Raw genomic sequence first — 22,055 nt, 5'->3', positions numbered from 1 at the left:
TCTGTTCTTTGCTGCATATCTGCCTCATCCTTGTCTCCCCTTCCAGTCAAATATTCTTGGCTTTGGAGCATGTTTGTCCACATCAGCCCTGGTTTCACATGATCTGCTTTTTTACACATCCAGCAGACAGATTAGTTTAGGTAAGTCCATTCCAGCTCCTGGTAGAGAGCTTGTGTTTGATCCAGCCTTTCCTCCTTCCAAACAGGTGTGCCCAGAACAAATGGTGGCCCCATAATACAAGCTTTATGGGTTGGTCACTTTCCAGAGAAAGGCTTTGGTAGGGCAGGCAGTTACCCCAGAATTTGTTTATTATAGTAAAAGAATGTTAAGTGGATTCCTTGTTCTGGAGCTTTAGAAGTTTCTCTAGCAGACGTGTCTGCATCTTGACTTTTGACTGGCAGACTAGACTTGCTGTAGATGATTTTTCACTTTTTAGATTTACCATTGTCAGCCTGGGCTTAAAATCTGCTAGGCCTCTGTTTGCACAATGATTCTGTGCAAACTTCAGAAAAATAATTCCTGGTTTTTGAATCTGTCAAATTGGGGAAGGAATGCCTGCTTCCTCTGGTCTGATGGAGTCACCAGGACATTTCAATACGATAGAGTAGATGATGGTGCCTGACACATTAGGCAGTCTCTAACAATAGCTGTCATCACGTACATTGCTACAGGTTTGAGTCTGTCTTACTGATCCCCTCCCAACCTCCCCAAAAGTTTTAAATTAAATATGTATATTCACAAAATGTTTTAACAGTCACAGATATAAAGAATTAGCATAGATATGTGATCATCAATGCCATAGATATAATATGGGGGGAAGGAGATTGATGGAAGTACCTGTTGCCTGATAAAAATGTCTGATTCTTCTCACCAGATTTAGGAATATAACATGTGAGAATGTGTATGGTAGCAGCAAAACCAAAGCAGGTGATGAGTTCTGGTTGTATGAAAGTATATAGTTCAGTGGTTAAGAGCACAGGTCTGGATTAGATAGACCTGGGTTTGTTGACTTCTTGACTCACTAACTTCATGGCCATGGACCAGTCAGCCTCTCTCAGCTTTAGGGAATGATTGTGATAATACTATGGGAAGCAGTGCTCAGAGGGCATGAGGGGTGGGAATGGTTATGATCATTGTTAATGTTTATGTACACATTTAAAGGCAATTAAAACTTGAGTGTTTGCAACGCTTTTTATGTTACAGAATCTGATGACCAAAACTACCGGGTGGAGGCTGTACACGCATTGGTGCACAAATTGCCAGAAAAAAACAGAGAGATGCTGGACATCTTAATAAAGCACCTGGTCAAGTAATTCTCTGACTAAGTCACTTAACTACTTGTTCAAGTGTCAAAGTTAACCTTGTTCATGACTTCTTAAAGTGTACGATGATGCTGTGATACTGCTGTTGGAATGTAGTCCGTAGAATGTGCTTTAAGATGATGTGGCACTTTATTGTTAAGATATATTGATATGTACATGTATGTATACCTGTGTACGTTTACAACACACAAATAATTATATCTTTTGCCACTGTGAAGCTAAGAATGAAAAACTTGCACTTCAACTTAAAAATATACGAAGGAGTATGTAGTTGCTTTCCTAATTCTTTTAGATACCTTGTAAACCATAAGTTGGAAGACTAGTTCTCCACGCTCTCAGGATCAGCAGGTTCTGCCAGGTCAAATTTCCACTCCCATGTTAGCTTTCTTCTTTGGATTTGTAGTCTCTTGGTCTCTGAAGATTTTTCAGACTCTGCTATTAGTTCATCCATGTATTTAAAAATCTTGATAGATAGATATTGCATTAGTCAGGTTTCCCCAGAGAAACAGTGAATAGGATGTTTGTATGTATACACACATACACATACACACATACCCTGTTTCCCAGAAGACAAGACCTAGCCGGACAATTAGCTCTACTGCGTCTTTTGGGACAAAAATTAATATAAGACCCGGTATTCTATTATATTATATTACATTATTATATTTAATATATTATATTATATTTATTATATTATATTCCCAGTCTTATAGTAAAATAAGACTGGGTCTTATATTAATTTTTGCTCCAAAAGAAGCATTAGAGCTGATTGTACAGCTAGGTCTTATTTTGGGGGAAACAGCGTATACACTGTGTGTGTCTGTGTGTGTGTATGAGAGTGATTGTATGGAATTGGCTTACATGATTGGGAGGCTGGTAAGCCTTAAACCTGCAGGGCAGGCTGGAGCCCCAGGGAAGAGTTGATGTTGCAGCTTGAATCCTAGACAACCTAGAGACAGAATTCCATCTTCCTCAGGAGACCTTATTCTTCTTCTCTTAAAACCTTCAGCTGATTGGATGACGCCCACCCACATTATGGAGGATAATCTACATTAATCAAATGTAAATGTTAATCACATTTGATTTAAATGTTAATCACATGTAAAAAATAAAACCTTCACAGAACATCTAGAATTATGATTGACAAATAGGTGGGTACTGTAACTTAGCAAATCTGGTCATAAAATTAACCATCAGATATCAGTCTAGAAATGGAGTCTCTCTCTCTCTCTCTCTCTCTCTCTCTCTCTCTCTCTCTCTCTCTCTCCAGAAGTTTCTTTGCCATGCTGCTGGAAACAAAAGTCCAAATTCAGATTTTAAACAAGAATTCCCTTACCATCTCGTTTAAGTAGAGACATTTTCCGTCTCTGTGACTATCATGATTTACAGTCAAATGATTAATCCCATCCTTGTTTGCTAGAAGTAGTAACTCAATTTATGCTAATTTAAAATAGTGCTACATATTAATAAGTCTCAACTTGCAGGCTTTGAGACAATATGAATTGCCCCCATTGAAATAAGAAGGAATTTAAAAAAAAAAAGAAGAAAAAATAGAAAACCACGAAAAAAATATGAAGGAATTCACTAGGAACAACATCATATCAAGTTCATTGTTAACTATGGCCCATGGCAACACCTTTTTTAGCTAAAGAGCAAGGACTTATTATCCTTGGTCAGAATTTGTCTTGAACTATGTTTTTGAATTGTGTATAACCTCTTCATGAAATCTAGCCATGCTGTATTTATTGGACATTTTCTTGCTGTATTCAAGCTAGTTTTCTAGCAAAGTCTTTTTTAAATGTGCTTTTAAAAGTGACATGAGTGTCACATACATATTCTTGCTTAATTATCTGGAGTATTAGATAAATACAAGCTTCACCCTTAATGTGTGTACAGGAACTAGCAGAGCAGAGTATCTGGCTATGAAAGAGTGCTTAAAATTGTTTTGCTCACCTTTCACCTCTATTCCTGTCTCTTTTCTTTTTTTCCCTTTTGTTGTTTATGTACTGACTTTTTGAAACTAATTTTGTAAAGTCTCTATTTTTAAAAACAATTTATTCAGTTGAAAAAAAGTCCATCCTTTTTTCTCACCCCCTACCTCTTATAATGACCAATCTGTTCTCTGTATCTATGAGCTTATGTATTTATTTTTTTTGCTTATTGTTTTTTGTTTTAAGATTCCACATATAAGGGAGATCATACTATTTGTCTTTCATAGTATTTCTCTGTCTGACTTATTTCATTTTTAGCATAATGCTCTCAAGGTCCATCCCTGTTGTAACAAATGGCAAAATTTCATTCTTTTTTTATGTCAATAATATTCCATTGTATATATGTACCACAATTTCTTTATTCATTTGTCCTTTAATGGACACATAGGTTGTTTCCATGTCTTGGCTACTGTAAATAATGCTGCAGTGAACATGGAAGGGCAGATGTCTTTTTGAGTTAGTGTTTTCATTTTCTTTGAATAATTGCTGTATCATATGGTAGTTATATTTTTAATTTTTTGAAGAATCTCCATAATGTTTTCCACAGTGATTGCACCAATTTATATTCTAGCCAGTAGTACACGAGAGTTCCCTTTTCTCCCTTTCCTCACCAATGCTTGTTATTTCTTATCTGTTTGATAATAGCCATGGTTAAGTGTGAGATGATATCTCATCATGATTTGCATTTCTCTGATGATTAGTGATGCTGAGCATCTTTTCATGTACCTGTTGGCCATCGGTATATCTTCTTTGGAAAAATGTCTATTTATATCTTATACCCTGGTTCTCTTCTTGAACCTATAAAAGGTCAATCCTCATTGACTGAGAAGCATTGGTGAAATATGTACCAACATCACTAACCACTTACAAACAACTAATAACACTCTTGGTTCCTGGCAACCTTATGTGGTTAAATAAAATAAAATATAAGACGAGTGACTTGGATTGGTCACAAACCTAAAGGACCAACGACTGAATGACCAATTCCAAATCTCCATTAATTAGCTCTGAGTCATGGTATAAATCATTGCTTCCTTTCTGAAAATCCTTTTCTTTGTCTTTAAAACAAGGCCCTCTGTGGTCTCTTCTTTGACTCTAAATATTAAAAATGCAATTGGATTTATATTGCCTATAAGAGTTGAGGGAATGACATGCAGAAATGGCTGAAATGTGGGTGATAGTGGTCTGTATCAACTCAGTAGCCCAGGTCAGGGGAAATTCTATGAAGAGTAAATTGGTCAGCAAAATATTCCATCTTCTGAGCAGCATAGTAATCAACTCTCCACTTCAAAACAGGCCAATTTTTAGGGTTTTCCAAATTGACTCCCAATGAACTTAATATTAAACATATTCCAGTTTACTTATACTACCAGGAACTCTTACATTTTAGCAAGAGTGCTTAAACCCAATTTAATTACAAGAATAATATTACTTTGAGATCGCATTGCACTTAATTTAACTCATTATTTAATTTCCTCAGTTCTATAAGGGTTGTTAGTCTTATACTTTATAGATGCGGAAACTCAAGCCTAAGGATATTAAATAACTTAGCTGATTACACCCCACTTCCAAGCTTTGAATCCAGACAGGCTTACTGCTTTTACATCCTACTTTCATGGTACATTCTCTAATATATACTAAGCAATCACTATAGAATACTTAGTTGGAAGGAAAGTTGGAATGAAACTTTTACTCTAACCAAGTGCCTTCTTTGATAGTGTTCTCTTGGGCCCTGGGGAAACACCAGTTGATGGCACAGTCGGCACTTTTGTCCTATACTAGGAGTTGCATAGGTAACCCCTAAATCCTGGATTCCCTATAAAATTTCCCTTTTGGTTTTTGCATGTAGTTAGTGATGCATACTCAGATATAAACATAATCTTATGTTGTGCTCTTCCTAGAACTTACATTCTAATCACCTGGCTGGGAGTAAAACCAAAAAGGCAGTGGTTAACCTAGGAGACTGGTCCAGTGAATGAGGTTTCCTCTTAAGAATATATCCAATTTCCAAGTTAGTTAATTAGTCAAAGTCGCTTTTATAGTTACTGCGATTACTTTGCTAAGGTCAGTAGAATCAGAGGCTTTTTGTTTCATTTCCATTTTCAAGCCACCACTGATGCTCCCGCAGCTCATCTTACTGTTTGCCTAGCCCAGTGCCCAGCCCTAGTGAGGCACTCAGAGAAGTTTTGGATACATGGGAGGGAGGGAAGGAGGGAAAGAGGGAAAGAGGGAGGGACGGAGGGAGGGAAGGAAGTAAGGGACGGAGGGAGGAATATTGGCCAGTTGACTTGTGTGGGGAGCTCAAGGAAACCTTTGACTTTCATTAAGGAGACCTGAATTGAAATAGCATCTCTGTCCCTAATTTGCTGTGACCTCGAGTACATCATTTTTATTTTAGAAGCTTTGGTTTTGTTTGTTTGTTTGTTTGTTTGTTTACCTGTACAATAGGAAAAACTGATTTTCTGAGAGGATTAAACGCAATAATAATTATGAAAATGTCTGGCAGTAGATTCTCAGAATGTTTGGAGAATCAGAATATAATTAAAACCAGTCTACTCTTAACTATCTGTTCTAAAAGAAGTATAGTACCATAGAAAATATGAAATACCTGATAATCTCTCTAGGGTGATTGTATTCACTTTAGGAAATGAAGGTATTTTTCTTTCAGTATATTAACCTTTGTAAGTATTGTACTTGGGTTATGTTAACATTTTATATCATTTTAGGCTATATTCACTAATGCCAGCTGGGAGTGACTGAAACTATTTGGAAAAAGTAGCCTATACGGAATATTTTACATTTCTTAATGTCACAAATTTGGTAGATGAGAACATTTTATGATTACTAAACATTTAACGTAAGATATTTTTGTTGCTGTTATTTGCAGAGTATCACTACATAGCCAACAAAATCTCATGACTGTCTCAAACCTTGGCGTCATATTTGGCCCAACTCTAATGAGAGCACAGGAAGAAACTGTGGCTGCTATGATGAATATTAAATTTCAGAATATTGTGGTTGAGATTCTGATAGAGCACTATGAAAAGGTAGGCTGAATTTTCATGTGGAAGTATCAAATTGTGTATCTTACATTTGTATCATCTTGATTTTGCGTTTATATCATCTATGCCCCTAACGTAATGATTTCAGATTCCTATAAAGTTTCAGTCTTGTAAATTTTGTGTAAATTACTTCGTGAGAACTTTGATTTTCTTTTCCTTGTTCAGTTTTTAAGTGCTCCTCAAAATGTTCCAGGTGGTTGGGTTCCTTTCTATATACATTATTTACTTTTCAGGACTTTCTTCTTTAGTTCATTTATGTAGTCAGTTTTTTTGCTCATATTCAGAGAATACTTTAGAATCACTTTGTGGCTGAGTCTATTTTAACCTTTTAATCTCTCTGGAATTAGACTCTTAATTATTCAGCAGAGGTGATATTCTAAATAAAACAATAGAAAAAAATTCAAGGAACAGAGTCTTGAAGTCGTCTCTATATCCAATCCCTAAGGAGGTTTTTTTTTTTTTAAAAGAGTGAGATCTTAGAATAACTGTGGAAATTGGGAAAGCCAAATTGATTGGGTTATTAGGCATATTTGACCATTGAAAGTCTTAAAAATTTGTGATGCATTTATGTCTTCCCGATCTAGTCCTGTGAGAGAATGACTATGCCTCTCCCTTCCCCAGGTTCCTTCCTAGTGCCTGTGGAAGAATAACCTTAGTGCCTATCTAAGGTTGTAAGCTCCCTCACAACTCAAGAGCATGTGGCTGTATCCTGCAGTTGTGCTTAGATCTCTCCCTATCGCTTGTTACATTTCTTGGCACACAGAACCAATAACATGGCAGTACCTTCTCCTAAGAAACAAGGGGCCCTTCAGTGGAGGAAATAATACAGAATGGACCTCTTCCCCAAAGGCTATGCTCAGCATAAAGAGGGAAAGAGAATATCATAATAAAAAGATTCAGTGTGTCTTGACATAGACATTTGTTCATATTTAAAAGATTTCTTAAAATTTGGGGGAAATCTTATGGATTTCCTTGTCCGGGAGTAGGGGAGACTAAAAAAGGAAAGCTAGAGAAGAAACATTACTCAGTGTAAAAGGAAAAGCAAGTTATAATTGCTCCAGGATATTTATTTTTCGTATCAAGCCTATCTTGCCATGTAACTGACTACGTACCACTATAGTGCTAAGATTATTTAATAACTCTCCAAGCTTCTTTTATGATGAAAATGGCAGTTGCACCCTTTTGTTGACCTCAGTCCATTGTTCTTCTATGTAGATTTTTCATACTGCCCCAGACCCAAGCATTCCTCTTCCTCAGCCTCAGTCTCGATCTGGATCCCGAAGGACACGAGCAATCTGCCTCTCTACAGGATCCCGGAAGCCCAGAGGGAGGTATACGCCATGCTTGGCAGAACCCGACAGTAAGTGTGCCAGCCTTCAGGAGATGCTCTCTTCATTCTTTCATTCAGCCTACCTACCTCTAATTAGGTAGAAATAGAAGATGTTTTTACTGATGCTATCTCCCCAATACCTCCCCTCCTCTAACATTTATATGTTCTCTGTCAGTGGGTGCAAGGTACTTTGAACAAGCAAATTCATTACTGCTACAAAGGGAAAAATTAGTTTGCTCAATGCCTTTTTCCCCCTGTAACTGTGATTAAGTACATCAGGTGCTACTTTGTAGCAGGTTTTGTCCTATTGTCAAAGTGGTAGAGAAGAAAGCAAGAAAAAGTCTGGCTAAAGCAGTCATTTTCTTTCTTCCTTTCACATTATGTTCTTACAGCATCATCTCTTGGGTATCAAAGTGTCTCAGAAAGAAAGAGAAAAGAAATAGAAAGAGAAACTGTACCACACATTATCACTAACTTACTATTCTGATCCAAGCCCCAAGATGAGGTGGGTGGCAGCTTGGGCCCATAGCATGTGTTAAACTGTGGCCATTTTCATCTTATTTTATTCCCCGAAACCCCCCAATATTTTTCACAATCAGTATTTGATAAAAAACACTAGTTTTTAATTTAGATACATTTGAACACTTTATGATAGTTTCTCTGATTTTTTTCTTACACTTCACTTTTGGGAACATTAAAAAATATACCCAGTTAAATAGCCAGGTTTTGAGCTGTATTCTAGATTGCTGTATTCTTAGGCAGAAAAGGAAAAAGTCCTGTCATAAAGAATTGGGAGCAGCTTATAATTTGCAGCAGACATTTTATGGTGCCTTTGAGTGAGGAGGACTCGGATGCATTGTAACTCAGAATCACCTGAGGTCAGAAACGTAAAAACAGGCAGAAATATGTCTTTAATATGCCCCCCTTTCATTGATTTTTTGTTGTTGTTGATAATATTGTGGATTCATTTCTCTTAATTGTGAGTCCTGTTTCAGAAGCAGATTTTGTCTAAATTCAAGTCAGCCCACTCATGTTTCAGTAGTAACATTATTTCATTGGGTCAGGGCACATATAAAAAAATCTCCCTTGAATAGTATTGAAAAATGCATTCACCAAGTTCAAATGCTTATTTTAAATCCTTTCTCCAGTGCTGAGGACAGTTCTCCGTACTAAGTAAAGGCCCATCACTTCAGTGGGGTCAGGTGACCAGAGGCATGTGTGAGTTGGCGAGCGGATGGGTTATGGTGGTGCTGTTCTCAACACAGAGCCCCTGCTCTGTTCTCTCTTCTGCTCCTGCTCAGGTGACTCCTATAGCAGCAGCCCCGTCAGCACACCCATGGGGAGCATCGAGTCACTCTCCTCTCACTCCTCTGAACAAAACAGTACCACCAAGTCGGCTTCCTGCCAGCCCAGGGAGAAATCTGGAGGGATTCCTTGGATCGCATCCCCATCACCTTCCAATGGACAGAAAAGTCTTGGTCTCTGGACAACTAGTCCTGAATCCAGTTCTAGAGAAGATGCAACCAAAACGGATGCAGAATCAGATTGCCAGAGTGTCGCCTCGGTCACTAGCCCAGGGGACATTTCCCCACCCATAGACCTGACCAAGAAAGGGCCTCATGGGCTTTCAGGACTGAAAAGAGCCTCAGCTTCCTTTCTCAGATCCATCTCTGCAGCTGAAGGTAAGCCAGAATGGGAGGCTTATGCAAGTTGTCATTATCCCCATGTCACTTGCCGGATTATTCAGCATGATTAAGCAGGGGGAAAGTTAATGGTGAAGGGACTAAAGATGCGTATCTACTTTGTTCCTGAGCTAGGATTTTTCAAACTCCTGTGTGCTGTGACTTTTCCCCTGGCTCTTTCCATCTCTGTGAGGCGATGTCTTTGTAATTACTGTAGATTCTGATCTCCCTGAGTGATGGGCTGCTGTGTGCAGAGAACATTCTGTACCTTCTCATTTGGACTCAACGAAGAATGACTTTCTTTTGTTATGCACATGTACTGTGTTATTGCTATTATTTTGTCTAATAGCACCTTGCCTGTTTTCTTGGGCTTTCGTTTTAGGAAACAAGAGCTACAGTGGTTCCATTCAAAGCTTAACTTCCATAGGTTCCAAAGAGACACCTAAAGCCCCACCAAACCCAGACCTGCCTCCAAAAATGTGCAGGAGGCTAAGGCTAGACACTGCCTCAAGCAATGGCTACCAGCGACCTGGCTCCATGTAAGTGAGAGTTTGTGTTTGCTTCATCTCCCAGGGGATACAGAGGGGTTGACATGTCCACGGGAACCCTTAGGACTCCCACAGCTAAATGCCTTATCTGTATAGTGGGTGCAGTCAACTTCTGTAGGACCCCGTCCTTTTCTAAAAGTGATGTGAAAGTTAGAGTCAGCTTAGGGCATATATCTGTAATCTCATGGGGAGGCACTTGGAGCACTTTCCTTAGACACAGAGCTATGGCTTAATCTAAGGACCTGAAAATAGATGTGTAATAGGGGCTTTGAAGCTAGAAGCCTTCCTATGCAAGTTAAACATGGACGTCTCAGCGGAGGAGAGTGCTGTGCCAGACCCAGATCCCAGCTCCCCCATCTCTCTGTTAGAAATACAACTGCTTTCTAGCTTGTGAAGGTTGGCTTTCTCTCCTCCTCATCATATGTCTCCTCTACCTGAGTGCTCAGATTTAGACAAGCTCTTAGAGGATAAGGAATGTGATAGGCAAAAGGGAACACTTCTAAATCAGAAGAAATGACCCAGAAGTATAAAGGCTGACAGCGTAGGGTACATAGACGTGAGCAGAAAGCGGGTTCAAGGGGGGAAAAATGGGAACCTGGATTAACAGGTAAGCAATGTCTGAACAGGAAAAGTTTCTCTCCCTTTTAGTTTATTTTATTGACTTTCTCTGAGCACTTCCAAATGCTATATTAGCTATGAACCTGGGCATCATTACATATGTGATCTCTTATAAGGTCCGGCGTCCTTGTGCAGTAGGTGATATAAACCTCATTTTAGAGATGATGAGAATTGATATTTAGAAAGTTACTTATGGGTTAGACAGTTACCTGTCAAACTTATTCAATTAAAAGCTAATAATAAAATTAAAAACAAAAAAAAAAAAGCAAGTTTAAGGAACCAGTCCATATACACTCAGCTAGTGGATGCCAGAGATGGAATTCCACCCCAGGGTTCTTTAACTCGAATCTGTGCCCATTTTTAATATTGTGGTATTTCTGACACTTAAATTATTCCTCAAAAGTCCAGTAAGACATTTTACTAAGCTTGTTTCCATAGAAACAGTGTCTTAAAATCATTTGTTCCTCCCTTTCTATGAATAAAACTTTGGTTTCACAGTGTGTTTAGCATGTTATCTCTCTTGGTCAGAACCCAGCTGCCATGATATAGACAAATATATATTTATAAATCTGTCTACTCCCCAGTGTGTGTAGTAATAGCCAGTAAGGGAAATTAAATTTTAAGGCGCTATGTCCTGGCAGATGGGAGACTATACGTAAACTCCATCTTTTGTAAAGGAAAGAGAAGAGCTTCTGTTTTGTGATTGTACTGATAGTTAAAGGAGAAATTAAAATGAGAGAGAGCGTATGTTCTGTATTCGGTGTAAAATTATCCTTGAGATGACCAAATGGCTCGGCTCTGGGAATTTGTGAAAGAGATAAGATCAATTTTTAAAATCGAGTTTAGAATATCATTAAAGGAATTTGATCTCTCTTCTAGTAAATACAGAAACTTTTCTAATTACTGAGGGTGCCTTAGTTTCACTTCTTTTTCACTTTCTACCTAATAGTCTTACCTCTTCACATAGACCATGCCCTCACCATCATGGTTTGAAACAAAATTTGAATCAACAAATTGATTTGTTGGTCATATTTTCAGAATTACCTCTTTCTACTAAACAGGATCTGTGTTCAAATATTTAAAAATAAATTGTTTTAGAGTTCATTTTGTCTTAGCTATCAGAATGAACAACAATTCTTCTGTCGATTTGATATTTCTCTTGTGGCTCCACAGGAGTCAATAATATTGCTGCCAGGAGCAGAGTAGGGAGAAAATGTTCCTTTTTACTGCTCCCACTGTTTTCTGAGGTAGAAAAAATGAGGATAGCAAGATTCCCCAGAGGAGGTAGCTATAGGTTTATTACAGTCTGATACTCCCTGAGTTGGAGACCAGAGCTAAAATTTTCTTCTACATTAAATCTTAAAACAGTTAAAATTGAAGTCAAATTTTCAGAAAAATTTTTTAACTAATCGTTTTTTGTTTGTTTGTGTTGGTTAACTGGTAATGCTGAATTTAAATTTGAGCTGAATGATTTTCGAATTTATTTAATGAAATTTAAATTTTAAAATTATTTTTCAGTGTCGCAGCAAAAGCCCAACTGTTTGAAAATGTTGGTTCACTTAAACCAGTTTCTTCTGGGCGGTAAGTTCTCAAAACAAAGTAAATCAATAAAATAGTGGTGACATTGTTGCCTCGTAGTGGAGTGGCAGGTCATTTTTGATAGCTCTGCCCTTCGGTTGTGCAGATGGTCAAATCCATGTCCACTGTCTCTTCACAGGAAAAGATCATGTCTGTAAACAGAATCTGTGTTACAGTGATGCTTCATTTGCTACACTCTTCATAAAAAAAAGTGTTCTAAACAGGTTTTCTAAAAAACGCAAGCTGCCATAGCCATTTGTACACCAAAGACTCCTTTGATGACCATTTGTGGAAATTTTCCAAAAGTTTATTCTTGACTTTTAAAAGTTATAGAAATTTTTCTGAAATGCATTGAAAAATAAGCTTATTCTTAATAAGCTTAATAGCCACTGTGGTGCTAATAGAGCTGCTTGCCCCAGGCAGCTTTTTTTTTTTTTTTTTGAGTAGAATACTTCATTCAGGGTTTCCAGATTTTACCTTCCACTCCATTGTTAAAAGGACACGAGTTGTTACATCTTGCTGCAATTAATGTGCTGGCTCTATGGCTACTGCTTTCCTCTTTCCATGGTCTAAATTTATTTGTCTCATCTATGGTGGGCTTTGGTTTTTCATTTGAATACGAGTATGGCAAAAATAATGGAATTTCTTAGTATTTTGATATTTCTAATATATATTTTTACCATCAGCAGCTAGTACAGGTAGGAGGCATTCAATTAATGTTTGTTATTGAAAGCATACAATTGAGAACACTTGAAGAACAAACTCTGATTTTTCCTTTGGCTATACCGAGGCTGTTTTGAGCTTCCCATGTCTGAATAATTGAGTCTGTGAAGTAAAGGAATCACAGATAATTGAAGTATTGCTGTGTTGTTGTTTTAAAAGTTATTCAACCATAGAATATAGTTTCAACATTATGAAAGTATGTGGACTTTCTCAGCAAGAGTTTCTTAAGCACCTACATAATATCAGGCTTGTTTGAGTTACTAGGGATAACAATGACCTTCAAACTCTGTGTTTTCTTGTTGTTGGTTTTTTTTTTTCTCCCAAAAGCCTAGAAAGACCCTCTTGTATTAAAGGTTTTAAATCCACAGAATAGAGTCACATTGGGATCTTTCTAGGATGTTGGTCAGTGTAACACATTTATATAGCAGGTCCCAGAATACTGGCATATATCTTACCTCTATCTGTAGTATCTTTACCTTCTTCCTTTTTTATCAAGGCATGGTGAAAACTAGGCACCATGCATGTCAGAGCAAACATCACATCTCTGAAAGTGTCATCATTTTTAGGCCTTAGTGTAAGGGATTTAATCTTGGTACTTTTGTCTGGTTATATGGCTGAATTGCTCCACTAGATGGAGCTGTTTTATTATGAAGCTCTAAACAAGTCTTAAGAACTCAAGTATTGTAATCAAAGAAGTACTCCCATAGAGCTTTAAGAAGACAAGCTATTAATGAAACAAATCAGAATGATGTCATATCATAAAGATATACTCAGATGTTCAACAATCAACCTATTCATTTTAAATATGCGTTTTACATTCTAAATACTACTCTAAATCAACTTTAATGGCTGTCAGCTTAAACTTAGAGCTCGTTCAGTGGTACGTTGACAAGTCCCGTCTTTCTCTGTCAACTAGTGCACAGCACTGGATTGTGTCGTGACGTTTCACCAAGAGATGGGGCAGTGGAACACAGTGGCTCTTTTATTCAAATTCTTGGTCCACCACTTCCTAGTTGTATAACCTTGGAGTTACATATTTAAGAAATCTATTCTCTTTATCTGTAAAAGGAAGGTCATGATTCTGTTTTTGCCAAATTTTTGTAAATCTCAAATACACTGCAGTGTATTTGGTAAGTTTTCCATAGATGGTCTTTATAATAACAACTATTATTGTTATGATAATTTTTATTGAAACTGCTGCCTAAGACATTCAAGCTTCTAATTAATGTAATTAATGACAAACATGACCTCTTTAACTAATACTTCTTGGTACCACTAAATACAGCTGAACAATAGATAGAAGTTGAGGGTATCAACTTTACTAATCTCCTACAGTACTTATTACATGCTTCTTCTAGGGAACTCAGGGTTACCCTTGAATTGGACCTTGAAGAATAACAGAACCAGTATTGGGGAGTAGGATGACCACCTATGCTTGTGGAAGAGACCAGCTGGGAGATTTTAGTGGATAGCCTTGAGCAATAGAAAAGTAACATCTGTGGGAGTCACTGCAGGCTCTGGGAACCACTGAGCAAAGCAGTGATCTAATCAATGATGCACCTGAATAAAACATTCCAAGTGGCTTTTCTAGGAGGTTGTGGAGGGCAGAGAACAGACAACCAGTTAGCATGGAATTGGTGAGATTTAAGAAGGCCTTAATTAGTGTAGTAACAAAACCATGAAAAGCAATAAGGAGACTTTTATGGATAGGACCACGGATTGGGCAACTGCTTTGGTAGTGGAGTGAAAGACAGATAAAGAAGATTCCAAGTCTTTCAGATTGAGTGTCAGAAAGAATGGTAATTTAGTTTCTGATCTCAGCTTGTATGAGTACATGGGGGAAAGGAAAATGTTGGCCATAACCTTTGAGGAGCCTGAGGAACATGTGAGCTGGAACCAGAAGAGAGCATGGAATTTGATGCCATTTGAGAACTTCTGTCTACACAGCAGTTACTCTCCATAGATGAAGGTGGGGCTTATTGAGTAAAAAGGAAAAGACCATTGATTGGTCTTTGGGAAATGGTTTCATTTAAGGGTCTGGCAGAGTAGAATGTGAAGGAATGATCAGGAAGAGGAGGTATAGTCAACGTGGTAGAAGCTGCAAAAATGTCAAGGAGATCATTAGAGGAGGACAGTGGTTTTAATTTTAAGACATATGTTACTTCTTTGTAATCTTAAAAAAATATTATCTGTGTGCATTTCTACTCCCTTCAGAAGTGAAATTATCAACACACAGAAAGTATAAGAGATTGTGTGAGTTTATTATTGTTAGGTGGCCCTCTAGAAAACATTGAATCAATTTCAATTGGCGAATTCTTTATTTTGCTTATGATTAAGGTAAGCATTGTGAATTTTGCACACTGATCCTGCCAAACCTCTGTAAGTCTACTCGTCAGCATTAGGCAGCATTTAGAATTAGGAATGGGGCTTGTGATCACCTCATCTTCCGGTTGGTAAGGGAAGAAATGGCTTTCAGGATGGTGAATGTCATTATCTTACTCTCCCATGCAGTAAGAAGCAGGATTTTCAAAATCCTTTTCAAAGGATATTAGAATCTTTTGAAGAGAAACTCAATAGGTTACAGTGTTATTTTCACATCTTGTTCAATACACAAGGCAGTAAAAGAGGAAGCATTAGCACCTGGAGAGAAAACTTCACTGTTGCAGAAGTCTGCATTAAATTATCAAAGCTCTCTGCTGAGTTAACACCTGTAGTTACAGAGCTCAGCAGAGAAAATTATACCTGTCTAGACACATGCACAGATAATTGAAAAGTCATGACAGATATTTTTTGTGCTGTATATTTTTGACACATTTAACAATATCCATTTATTTAGTGATATAATTATTCAGCATGCCCCTTCCTACCATCTAATCGTATAAGATACTATAAAGAGAACTTTCATGTCTAAATATTAATAAAGATAGTTGCCTTTTAAAGTGCAATTTCAAAAATTATATCATTGCAAGGATTATTGTATTGTAATCATTTCTGTAACTCTGGAAATTGTTTCTTTATGCATCTCTTAATTTATTTTAAGGACTCAAAGCAATAAAACAATGTTTATTGGGGGAAATTGTTGCTAGAAAATTTGACGTTTTTCGTTTTTTTTGGAAAACCTTTACATATTTTTAGAGAAATGGCTCTGCAACCCTCAGTTACATCAGATGTTGGATCAAATGATTATATTTGACTAGAAGATTTATAAGAAAAACTATTATTTTTTCTATTTAAGATTTCCATAGTCTGATTCTTAGAAGTCTTTAGGACTCGGTAGCATCCTCTCCCCAAACCCTCCCACCCATATCACCAACACAGCCATGTGCACGCACACACACATTCCTGCAGGCTTCTCTCTCTCCCCCTCCTTCCCTTTCCCTGTCCCTCTCTCTCTGCTTTTCTCTGTCTCTCCCTCTCTCCCTCTCTCTTTCTCTCCTTTTTTCCCTCTCTCCCCTTTCGTGTAAAGCCCTGTCCATGTCTGACTGCCTCCATTTCCTCAATGTTTCCTTAAACATTGTTTCATTGGAATCATTCCAAAACTGACTGCTTCAGGATCCCCTAGCAAACTTTCCGAAAGTACAGCCTGAGACTCAGAAGCAGACTCTGGGGGCAGGGCCAGAATTTTCCTCTATAAGCTTTCCAATCTTCAGATATCCACTTGGAAACCCTGGTTTAAATGACCTAGCTTTATTCAGGAAGTGTAGAGATAAGACGACCTAGGTTCTAGCCCCAAAAGGGAAATGTAATATGGTAACAATACTGCTTTAAGAGAGCTGCAAATGGCAAACACTGTTAATGCTTCTTTGTGGATAAAGTACTGGGATCAAAGGGAAGAAAGACAGGTGCTTTGAATTTTTTTTTATTGGCAAATATTACATTCTTTTTTTTTTTTTTTCTTTTAAAGGGGAACAGGACTTTTTTTGGGGAACAGTGTGTACTTCCAGGACTTTTTTTCCAAGTGAAGTTGTTGTCCTTTCAATCTTAGTTGTGGAGGGTGCCGTTCAGCTTCAAGTTGTTGTCCTTTCAGTCTTAGTTGTGGAGGGCGCAGCTCAGCTCCAGGTCCAGTTGCCGTTTCTAGTTGCAGGGGGCGCAGCCCACCATCCCTTGCGGGAGTCGAACAGGCAACCTTGTGGTTGAGAGGACGCACTCCAACCAACTGAGCCATCCTGGAGCTCAGTGGCAATTCAGCTCAGTGGCAACTCAGCTCAAGGAGCCGTGTTCAATCTTAGTTTCAGGGGGCGGAGCCCACCATCCCTTGCGAGACTCGAGGAATTGAACCGGCAACCTTGTGGTTGAGAGCCCACTGGCCCATGTGGGAATTGAACCGGCAGCCTTCTGAGTTAAGAGCATGGAGCTCCAACTGCCTGAGCCACCGGGCCGGCCCAAATATTACATTCTTGATATTATTATATAAAGCAACCATTTTCCTACATCTTCACAAGCATTAAGTGCAATATTTTAAATTAATGTTTGAAATCTTACTTAGTTTTTATTAAATTTATTGGTGTGATATTGGTTAATAAAATTATATAGGTTTCAAGTGTACAATTGTAGAATACATCATCTATACGTTGTATTGTGTGTTCAGTTCTCCTTCCATCACCATGTATTTGACCCCCTTTACCTTGTTCTACCAACCCCTTCCCTCTTATCCTCTGGTAACCACTAAACTGTTATCTGTGTCTATGAGTTTTTGTTTGTTTGTTTGTCTTGTTCATTTGTTGCTTTCAATTTTATATCCCACATATGAATGAAATCATATAATTCTCTACTTTTTCTCTCTGACTTATTTGGCTTAGAATGATAATCTCAAGATCCATCTATGCTGCTGCAAGTATCAGTATTTCATCTTTTCTTTTGGCCATGTGATATTCCATTGTATATATGTTCCACATCTTTATCCAGTCATCTATTGAAGGACACTTGTTGTTTCCATGTCTCAGCCACTGTGAATAATGCTGCAATGAACATAGGGACAGATATATCTTTATGGATAAATGTTTTCAGATTTTTGGGGTAGATACCCCGAGGAGGGATTGCTGGGTCATATGCTAATTCTATTCTTAATTTTTAAAGCAACCTCCATACTGTTTTCCACAGTGGCTGTACCAATTTACGTTCCCACCAACAGTATATGAGGGTTCCTTTTTCTCCACAATCTCTCTAGCACTTGTTATTAGTTGTCTTGTTGATGATAGCCATTCTAACAGATGTGAGGTGGTATCTCATTGTGGTTTTGATTTGTGTTTCCCTAATAGCTAGTGAAGTTGAGCATCTTTTCATGTTTGTTGGCCATTTGTATGTCTTCTTGGGAGAAGTGTCTGTTCACTTCCTCTGCCCATTTTTTAATTGGATTGTTTGTGTTTTTGGTTTTTGAGTTATATGAGTTCTTTATATGTTTTGGATATTAATTAGCCCCTTATCAGAGATGTTGTTTGTATATATCTTCTCCCATTCGTTTGGTTGCCTGTTTGTTTTGTTGATGGTTTGTTTTGTTGTGCAGAATCTTTGTAGTTTGATGCCATCCCATTTTTTGCTTTTACTTCTCTTACCTTTGAGGTCAAATTTATAATATCCTCTCTAAGACCAGGGTCCATAAGTTTACTATCTGTGTTTTCTTTTTCAATTATATTTGACAGTCAGTATTATTTTATATAGGTTTCAGGTGTACTGTGCAGTGGTTAGACATTTATATAATTTAAGAAGTGATGCCCCTGATAAGTCCAATACCCCCTGGCACTAAACATAGTCATTACAATATTATTGACTGTGTGCCCTTTACTCTACTTTTCATCTCTGTGACTATGTTTTAACTAGCAGTTTGTACTTAGGAGTGTATGATAGGTGCCCAGGCAGCGGTTGTCCAGTGTGCGGTCAGGGAAAACCTGGCTTTCAACAAAACTCAGGGAATTTAAGATGAACTAGAAGTGCGTCACCATGTGATGTTCAAGAGGAAAGCATCTCAGAGTAAGGGCTCAGATGGACCTGAGGTAGGAATGAGTTTGGCGTGTTTAAGGAGAAGAAAGACGGCCAGTGGGACTGAAGTACAGTAGCTGAGCAGAGGCAGATACAAAAGAAGCTAGAGACCTGATGGGCATCTATAAAGCTAGAATTGGAAACCAGTTGAAGGATGGTTAGCAGGGAAGTAATGTGATCATCATCATTCTTTTTTTTAAATTGGGTAATATTGGGAAATAGTGTGTTTTTCCAGGGCCCATCAGCTCCAAGTCATTGTCCTTCAATCTAGTTGTGGAGGATGCAGCTCAGCTCCAAGTCCAGTCGCCGTTTTTAATCTTTAGTTGCAAGGGGCGTAGCCCACCATCCCATGCGGGAATTGAACCAGCAACCTTGATGTTGAGAGCTCGTGATCTAACCAACTGAGCCATCCAGCCGCCCCTCTGGAAGCTCAGCGGAAGTTCGTTGTCTTCAATCTAGGTGAGGGTGCAGCTCACTGGTCCATGTGGGAATCGAACTGTGAACCCTGTTGTTCAGAGCTCGCGCTCTAACCAACTGAGCCATCCGGCCGCCCCAATCATCAGAACCTTTTTAAAACTGCCTTTTGGCTGCTCTGTAGAGAATGGATTGCAAGGGGACAAAACAGGAAGCATAGAAGATTTAGGAAGTTAGAAAGCCACACCAGAAATGATTTTGGCTTGGGTTCTGGCTATAGTAGAGATGGTGAGAAGTAGGTGGAGTCAGGAGGAGTTATGTGTCTTACCAAAGTAAGAATGCTACAGAGTAAAGGTGACTTTGACTGATGACCTGATTAGCAGCCTCAGATGATGGCTTTTTAGTGTTGGGTCAAATGTTTTTAAGTACATCTCATATACAACTCTGAAATTCTGGCTTCTCTTAAAAAACCCAGAGTATCTGGCTATATGGAGCCTGAATTTCCATCTGGTACAGATGTTGGGAGCTGAGCGTTAGCTTCGCTCTTCAACAAATGGGTATACTCGCTGGTTTGCAAAGCCTCCGTATGTCCCCATCATCTATCTCCCTGACAATGAGGCTATTGTTGCTTGCCATTTCTCATCAACTTATTCACCATGCCCATCTAACTTGTTTATTATACCTGTAGGTCTTTTAATTTGGGGATCTTACCTCTGGTACTCTGAAATGGAAGAGGGGAAAAAAAAGCTTTAAGGTACCTATGAACTTCTGCAAAAGGTATAGCTGCAAAAACAGCCTACTTACCAACAATTAAACAATAGCATTCTTAAAAACCAACTTACGCTGTTTGTTATAAGCCAGGAGGTTACCCTCGGAGGCACTGCCTGGAAACATAAGGGCTTTTGGTTTGCTGTTAGTGTTCTCCAGTTACACGTCGTGTTCAGTATGTGAAAAATGCACTCATGCACACTTACATGTGCACTTTATATATATGATATTCCAATTACAACTAAAGTAATATTTTTAAGAGTAGTTTGAAGTATAAATGTACTCAATTTGAGTGTTGTTGTTTTACAAATTGTCCTTTGCTCTTTCAGCCAAGCCAAAGCCATGTACTCCTGTAAAGCAGAGCACAGCCACGAGCTCTCCTTCCCGCAGGGGGCAATATTTTCTAATGGTAAGTGCATCCATTCCCTTCTCTTTATCATCATGGGGATGATGAAGGAATAGTGTAACAATAAGAGTTTAAAGTGCAAGCCTGAAGACTCAGAATCTAGTCTAGACCTTGTCTCTCATAACCTGCACAAATGAACACAACAAATTCCTGTGGACACCAGTTTCCGAGAGAGAGGGGGGGGGGGAAGGGGGAGAGGGGGAGAGGGGGAGAGGGAAAGAGAGAGAGAGAGAGAGAGAGAGAGAGAGAGAGATTAAGTGAATGCAAAACATTTCCAGCTTTAAAGGTGCTGTGGCATTGTTTTGACAGTTTCAGTGGATGCATGCAATCTGATGTGAATTTTTACCCATTTGTGTATATAATTATTTGAAGCTAATGTTGATTGAGTGACATTAATTTATTAATTTTTAATTTTTTTTCCAGTGTACCCGTCAGTGGAACCAGGATGGTTGAAGGCAACTTATGAAGGCAAAACAGGACTAGTCCCAGAAAATTATGTTGTCTTCCTCTAATGCTATTTAGTGGATGGCAGTATCTTCATGGTATCCATGGAAACAAATAAGTGCTATGATTTTATCTGACACAGATATAGGGATCAGCCCACTAAATGAAAACAGTTTCTGTCAAGTTCTATATCAGCAGACCATGTAGCTCCCTACTAATGGAAAAGAAAAAAAAAAGAGTTTGTTTGCCATTCTTTTTATTTTTGGCTGGTTTCTTATTTAAACATACCTTTCTTTCTTTTTGATAAGTAACTCTCCACAATGTCTCTTGCATAACAATTGAGAATCTCAAATATTGTGTTAAGTACTATATCCTAGAAATCTGAAAATTAGAAGTCTGATATAAGGATTTTGGGATCCGCCCTTAACTGTCTGCCATTCTCTGAGGAATCTTGAGATCATTACGTAAAATTGTAATTTAAATTGTTCATTTATTATTTTTTCTTAAAAATATACTGCTTTTATATATGATTGTTTTGCTGGTCCTAAACATTTCAAGAAAATAAGTTTTTTTAAATGTAACTTTATTTTTATTTGTTTATCAAGTAGATGATAATATTCAAAAGTAATGATGTATATGATGTCTGTAAATGAAACCAAATTAAGTCATACACTGAGTCCACTGTAAGCACTCCATCCAGCATTCCACACCTTCCACAGGCTTAGAGCAGGGATCAGCAAACTATTTCTGTAAAGGCCTGAGAGTAAGTATTTTCACCTTTGCAAGTCCTGTAGTCAACATGCCAATACTCAACTCTACCGTTGGAGCAGAAAGCAGCCATAGACAGTAAATAAACAAATGAGCGTGACTGGGAGCCAATACCACTTTATGGACCATGAAATTTGAAGATCGCATAATTATCACAAGACATGAAATAGTCTTCTTTGACTTTTTGAAGTCCATTTTAAAATGTAAAAGCCATTTTCAGCTGATGGACCATATAAAACAGGCAGCAGGCCAGATTTGGCTCATGGATCATGGTTTGCTGACCCCTGATTTAGAGGCTGTGTAAAACTACCTTTATGACTGTGGGATTTTTATGAAATTTTACTGCATTAACATATGAATACTGATAAATCACATGCACATATCCTCTGCGAGTAGCGCGTTATAGTGGCATCACAAAAGTATAA

General features: G+C 38.1%; 1 protein-coding gene across 1 annotated transcript in view; it reads left to right on the top strand.

Annotated features, from left to right (window-relative positions):
• ARHGAP42 (Rho GTPase activating protein 42) overlaps positions 1 to 21,098 on the top strand; it is a 252,004-nt gene extending 230,906 nt beyond the window's left edge. The window contains exons 17-24 of the mRNA XM_019741698.2: positions 1,204 to 1,309; positions 6,201 to 6,360; positions 7,591 to 7,735; positions 9,007 to 9,387; positions 9,770 to 9,926; positions 12,072 to 12,134; positions 20,342 to 20,421; positions 20,842 to 21,098. Of these exons, the coding sequence (XP_019597257.1) occupies positions 1,204 to 1,309; positions 6,201 to 6,360; positions 7,591 to 7,735; positions 9,007 to 9,387; positions 9,770 to 9,926; positions 12,072 to 12,134; positions 20,342 to 20,421; positions 20,842 to 20,930 (1,181 nt within the window). The 3' untranslated portion in view covers positions 20,931 to 21,098. The remainder of the gene's footprint in view (positions 1 to 1,203; positions 1,310 to 6,200; positions 6,361 to 7,590; positions 7,736 to 9,006; positions 9,388 to 9,769; positions 9,927 to 12,071; positions 12,135 to 20,341; positions 20,422 to 20,841) is intronic.
• The last annotated feature ends 957 nt before the right edge of the window (positions 21,099 to 22,055 follow it).

Source organism: Rhinolophus sinicus, linkage group LG06 (genome assembly GCF_036562045.2).
Source record: "Rhinolophus sinicus isolate RSC01 linkage group LG06, ASM3656204v1, whole genome shotgun sequence".
Classification (NCBI taxonomy): domain Eukaryota; kingdom Metazoa; phylum Chordata; class Mammalia; order Chiroptera; family Rhinolophidae; genus Rhinolophus; species Rhinolophus sinicus.
This window is presented reverse-complemented; position numbering and strand designations above follow the sequence as displayed.